Source organism: Brachionichthys hirsutus, chromosome 8 (genome assembly GCF_040956055.1).
Source record: "Brachionichthys hirsutus isolate HB-005 chromosome 8, CSIRO-AGI_Bhir_v1, whole genome shotgun sequence".
NCBI classification, from domain to species: Eukaryota; Metazoa; Chordata; class Actinopteri; order Lophiiformes; family Brachionichthyidae; genus Brachionichthys; species Brachionichthys hirsutus.
This window is the reverse complement of record NC_090904.1, coordinates 4,608,095-4,614,337: the sequence shown is the minus strand read 5'-3', so window position 1 is coordinate 4,614,337 and position 6,243 is coordinate 4,608,095. Positions and strand designations below refer to the sequence as shown.

At 40.7% G+C, this 6,243-nt stretch overlaps 1 protein-coding gene across 1 annotated transcript in view; it reads left to right on the top strand.

The window, feature by feature from the left end:
• The first annotated feature begins 589 nt into the window (after positions 1–589).
• The window catches only part of LOC137898049 (neurexophilin-1), a 33,500-nt gene continuing 27,846 nt past the window's right edge, over positions 590–6,243 (top strand). The window contains exon 1 of the mRNA XM_068742045.1: positions 590–862. Coding sequence (XP_068598146.1) covers positions 590–862 — 273 coding nt within the window. The remainder of the gene's footprint in view (positions 863–6,243) is intronic.

Genomic DNA, 6,243 nt, shown 5'->3' with positions numbered 1-6,243 from the left:
ATATGTTATATACTGTCGTATATGGGAAAACAGAAGCAGTGTAATACCTCACATTGGTCAAGCTGGAGGATATGTTCAATATTTTTGCTTGAATTCCTTCAATCAACAATGCACAAACTCTAACCCCCCTCCATTTTTAGTTCAGAGCATGAATGAAAGTTAACATTGAAGAGTCCTATTTGAAAGAACACGCGCGCGCTTGATCTGGTTACAACTTCACGGAGCGCACAAACATCCCTGGCATCTTCTCCGATTCGGCGCTTTGTCGAGTACAGTCGCCTCGTTATCCAAACGTGCATGCATAATGCATATTATATTATTCACGCTTCTATGGTCAGTGTCGGCGCGTTTTGCCAATAATCGAGAGCTGCTGTGCGCCGTGACGCGCGCGTGGACCGAGAAAGAGAGAGAAAACAGAGTGAGGGCTGGAGAGAGAGAGAGCGCGTCTCTGTAAATCAGCGAGCCAGCATCCCGCAACACGAGAAGCGCAGATGATCCTCACTGGGGTCTCCTTTTCTCTCTCTCTCCCGCCCTCCAAGCCGACTGCGTCTCCACAGGAACTTCCAGCAGCGGCGGCCAGACAGCATGGATGCGCCTCGTGGACAGATCCACAGAACCTGAAAGCACCTCTGAAAGTTTTCCCTCAGAACCCGACCAGACACACAACTTTCTGCCTGTTTGCGCGTGTTCCCAGTACTTTGTACTCGTGGACTGCGCGCATCGCGTGGCTTGCGGCGCCGTGTCTTTTATATGTTCAGCCGAGGAGACGCGTAGTTTTCCGGGGGTGGTCGGCTACAAGGAAGGTGACATGCAAGTTCTCGGTTGGACCGTAGTTCTCCTGTCCCAGTGGGTTCTGCAGAAGGTGAGTTTGTTTTCACATTAAGAAACATTGAAACAAAAGAACGCACCTTTAACCGCCTGCCCTCTTCTTTTGGGGGGGGGGGGGGGGCACTTTTCTGCCCTCTTATTTTTTTGGGGGGGGGGCACTTTCCAAGAAATCATTCAGATGAGTGAGGAAAACAAATGTTTTAAAGAACCGTCATTTTAATTATTTCTAAATTAGGCAGGAACGCGCGACGGGATTCAGATTTATTTTTGATTTGATTGTGTTTCAACTGCATTTTGCGAGTCTTCATCAAAACTTTCATGTAAAGAAATTATAGATTTGACTTATTTTGATTGCGTTTTGAATTGATCTTGTTTTGTTAGTTTGTATAAATGGCGCGGGGCGACTTTTGCCCAATCTCCAAGTTACGCGCACTTTCCTGCTGCATGAGCGTTTCTCATTTCCTCCCAGTGAAGCGCCTTTATCTATTTATCTATTTATCTATTTGCGCTCGCAGCGACTTCCTCTCATTTTTCTTCAGAAGTTAAACGCGCCCGTGGCTTCTGTTATTATCTCAGCATCGCTGTGGCAAATATAGTTTGTTCTCCTAGTTCGGCTGTGATGCAGCTGCAGCTTCTGCTCACGTTCCGTTAAATGCGTGCGTGTTTGAGCTTGCGCTTGTTTTGACTGTTGGGTATTACACCCGTGGCTCGCAGTGATAGTGTTAATGCAGTTATCACATACTCACATACCAGACTGCGGTGGAGTTCAATAGAATAAAATAAAGGCCGCGTGTACTCAGTGTTTCTCTGACTTCTGTAAGAAATGAAAGAGAATAAAAACATGGCCTTTCACAATGATGCGCTTCTCCTCCCTCGTCTTCACCTCTGACTTTTTCATTTTCCTCCCTTTTCCTGTTCCTTTGCTCTTATTTTTCCCCCTTCCTCTTTCATTATGGATCAATTCACCCCAACTGTTTATTTCTTCATTGAAATCCCCATAAATAGCTGCATATTCACAGGTATAAAAAACAAAACAACAACTGTCGGGTCTGAGACTGTTTTAATCTGCTATTTTTTCAAGCCTGAAAAGGAACCTGGAGTCCAAAACAAGTTTTCCTACCAGCCAAACATGAATCAAGTGCCAATCCGTGTCGATAGGACTGCCGGGTTTGGAAATTTCACTGCTTGGATATTTTGTTATTTTTTTGGAGTGACCCATCTTTCTGCAAATACAACGAAAGTGGGGTCTTGGTTTTAGTTTAGCGTATCAGCTTTTAAAAACATCCTGCTTGCAGAATGGGGTTATGTTGTGTCCAGGGTTTTTTTTTTTTGGCTTGAAAATCCTAAATTTAACTGCTCTGCCTGCTCTTCATGACAGTTCCAATGTGATCCAAGAATTGTGATCAATTTGGGATTAGATTATATTTATATTTCTTTCAATTTTCCATTTATTATGGTGTTTGATCTCTTCTTGGTTTTTTTTATCTTTCCTGAGGAGGTAATAGTTCAGTTTGGTTTCAGCGATGCGGCGTGGAGGACGCAGTGCTTTGGCTGACATAATAGGACAAGTTGCATCCTTGGAGTCCTACTAGTTTGAGGGCTTAATAGGCGAGGAGGTAAATGAGGCAGTGAAGCAGTGAATGCGAGTGAAATATTTTATAAACAGAGGAGAAAATGGGAAAAGAGTTAAGCAAATGCATGGGAAACAAGAAAAGGTAACATTAACCATCTCTTTGACCTAATTTCACGATCTCCTCGAACAAGTCTCACCCTTTGATGGGAATTTACGGCAGGATTCAGGCCCGATAAAGTAAAGTGTAAGTGCACCTCAGAGGCGACACAATGAGAAAGGATAAGGATCCTTGCATTATATTTTTTATAACTTTCCGACGAGAAGTCCTTTTTTATGGATAATTCTTTTAAAGTTGGGTTTAAAAAAAACACATAAATTTTATGTACACGCACAAAAAACATTTTGTATGTGGGTTCTCCAATTTTTCCTTTAAAAATAAATAAATAAATTGCATATGGTGTTCAATGCTGCAATCTTTTAATTTCCCTCCACCTTGCGCTTTGAAATGAAATCTACAGTAACGGCACTACAGAAGAAGAAAGACGCGTGAAAAGCTTCTTTGCTGTTTTATGCTCCCAGTAGGAACAATAGCATTAGCCGTCGTCTCAACCTGACAAAATCCTCTTATCCCCCGCCCCCCATAAAACAACTAGCTGTATACCCCAAGGATATTACAGCAACCCAGTCACTTTAATTTCATTATATACAGGCCTATTTCCGTTCCAATCATGTGCCATGCATTCAGCCTTGCTTTGCATTTCAGCGCAGTCGTTCTCTCTGCCTGTAAAATGTGCACGAGAAACACAACCGAGTGTTTCTCCATGCCTCTTGTTGAGGCCCACTTGTTATGCACTTACATTTAAGCTATCAGAAGAGGAGGATCGGGTGTTATTTTCAACATGGATTAAACCAGTTGGTTGGTGGTTTCCCTCCCACTCTGTCTTTGTGTCCACCCGTCTGCCTGTCTGTCTGTCTGTCTGTCTGTGGATCAGATAAACTGTCAAACGGCCCAGTTTCAGCAAGCAGGACGCTCCACTGGTCTGTAATCTGTGCAAATGATATTCTCTGTTCACAAACCGATTAGACGTGTAATCTGTTGAATCATGATGATGGAAGCAATCACATTACGGCTATATCTGCAGCCTCTGAAATTATTCCCAAAGATCACAGCATTCTTTAACCTAAAAACGGTTCACGTTCATGCGGTATTTTAATGGATTCTAACATGGCTAGCTTAAGGTTAAGCAAAGATCCATTTTTATTTAATTTGTTTCCGAACCTTTCAACCACCCTACATGGCCCCATTTTGACAAGCCATTCCATTTAAAATGAGTTATCATTTGTTGGGTGAGTGGACAGCTCCACCTCCGGCTCGCTATTATCCTTAAGGGGAAGGAAGTTTTATTTTACTGTGTGAAGATGTCCTATATTTTGGACTTATCTAAAATAAAACGTCATCACAGACAAAGGCAACACATAAAGGAGTTGGGTGATAATAACCACCCCATAATCCTACTGCTGTTGTGCAATTTCACATTTAGTTTCATCCAGATACTTTACGGAGGCAGGAAGAAGGCGCAGAAATGAATTAAAGAAGTCAATTACAAACAACATGTGCACCCTCAGTTTGACTGACGCCTCATCTACACCTGGAGTTCCAAGAAAGGAGCAGTAGGGTCTGGAATTATTGATAAGGTGCTGATGCCTTATTTTAAAAGCACAATGGAAGAGAAACGCGGAGTGGCAGAACATATTCAGGAGCATGAGCTGCTGCTGCTGCTGCTCTTAATACTGAACAGAACATTCCTGCTCGGTTCTGTCTGGGGGGGAGACACCTGCTCATGTTTGATATGTGGATGTTAAAGGTGGTCCTGGGTCAGATTCAGCTACTGGTCATGCATCGCAAATGCAATTCATCAGTGTGTTGTTTTTTAATTAATCCGAGTCGTGATCGCAGAGTAAATCCCCATCAGTGATGGAAGTATTTAGATTCCTGAATGAGAGAAACAAAATCACAGAGTGAGAATGATCCATTACAAGTTAAACTCATTCATTAAAACTGCGTTGTGTGTACACGCTTTACATAAAGTATCAAACACAAGCATCCATCCCTTATGAGTCTTTTGGAATATTTTATTCTAATAATATTCTATATGATTATAATCTGCACACTAATGTTTTGTAAATTGATTATATGGTACATATAAAAATGTGAAAGTGTGATGTTGACTGAACAGTACAATGAAATGGAGTACAAGAGTAATGAATTGGATAAAAAATAAAGTACATGTACCTACAATTTGTACTTCAGCTCAACACTAAAGAGTTCCACTGGGGTTTTATAGACACAGATCTCGTACTGCTAAATTTATTGCAGACATTTTTGTTTTGTTTTGTTTTTTGCTGTTACCTGTTTTCCAGGTGACGGTTTGTACTGCAATATGTGGGAATTTGCACCAAAGAAAGATCAATGCAACAATTCTCAGGCCTAAGAAAGTAGAAAAGTAGGACACATTATCTTATTTACTGAAGTCCAGCGCTTCTACAGCCAGCTCCTACCCAATCAGAGCAGGACAGATGCGTCTCAGGTTATAATGCTGAGACGCATCACACTTCGTCAGGCAGAAAGTAAACAGCTGGTGAGATGGGGCTGTGCTGTTTTTCACTTTCACACCTCCCTCTCTATTTTAAGTCTTGTTTTGTCAACTTCTTAAAGACAAATTAATACTCAGCCCCGATGTGAGTGCACTGACCCACCAAAAAGTAGTCTGTCTGAGTTTCACTTGAGATGTGATTTATTACATGCCTAAACTTAAAATTTCTAATATAGAAAAAGAAATGTCTTTCATATGAGAAATCACTGGTAGATCAGGTCAGATTGTGAAATAGTGCTGATTGTGATATGCTAATGGTTGGGATTTAATGTTTGTCTGAGATTATGGGCCTACAAACATGGGTTTAAGAAACTCAATGTAGTTCATAGATCACATGTTAGCACAGTTGTCAGTTTGAATGACTTTCTCATTCATATCAGATCTTAAATGTCTTATTTCTGCTGGTGTGCAATGGAGCACAGATTTCTGTTAGACTTTGCAAACTAGTCTAAAGCTGCTGGGTGGCTGTTTGATTGACGTGGTTGTCAGCGCCAGATGGTGAGCTTATACAGAGCTGCAAATAATGTTGGTTATTTCTAGAAGCCTCTGTCAAAGAAAGACATTATGGAAATTCCGAGATGCAGAATCAAACAGCTTGAAAGAAAACAACCTCTTGAAGGCCAGGTTAATATAAAATGGTAAACAGGATGTCTATCATATTGACTTTGTAGCATGATGGAGCTGCTCGGGTACAGAAAGCTTTGTTTCCATTGGTTTATTATTTAGTTATTTTCTATCTTAGTTAAAATTACGTGAATTTGTTTCCTGTATAATTTTTAAATTAGTGGAACCAAATGAGAATCCTAACAATGAGGGAAAACTGCTTTAATCATGATTCCTCATTTTGAGAAATGCAGCTGCTCTGTGTCTGTGTGGATTGTGTTTGCGTATTTGTGAATTGTAGATTTACTTAAAAACTCATAAAACCTAATCAAGATTGTGATAATGTTGTTGTTCTTGTTTTCGCTTATTCATTTTTTTAAGAATATAGTTTCCCAATCAAATAAACATAAATTTGCTTCAAAGCCACAAGTTGTGTTGCATGATGGTGAGACTGTCACATTGTGATGTAGATAAAGCTGGTATCCGTCACACAAGTCACACTTCAGCTGATGAATATAAAACTCACGCAAACCATTTTGGAACAGTGTCAGATTTATTGGATTAGGGAGAGATGCCAAGAATTAT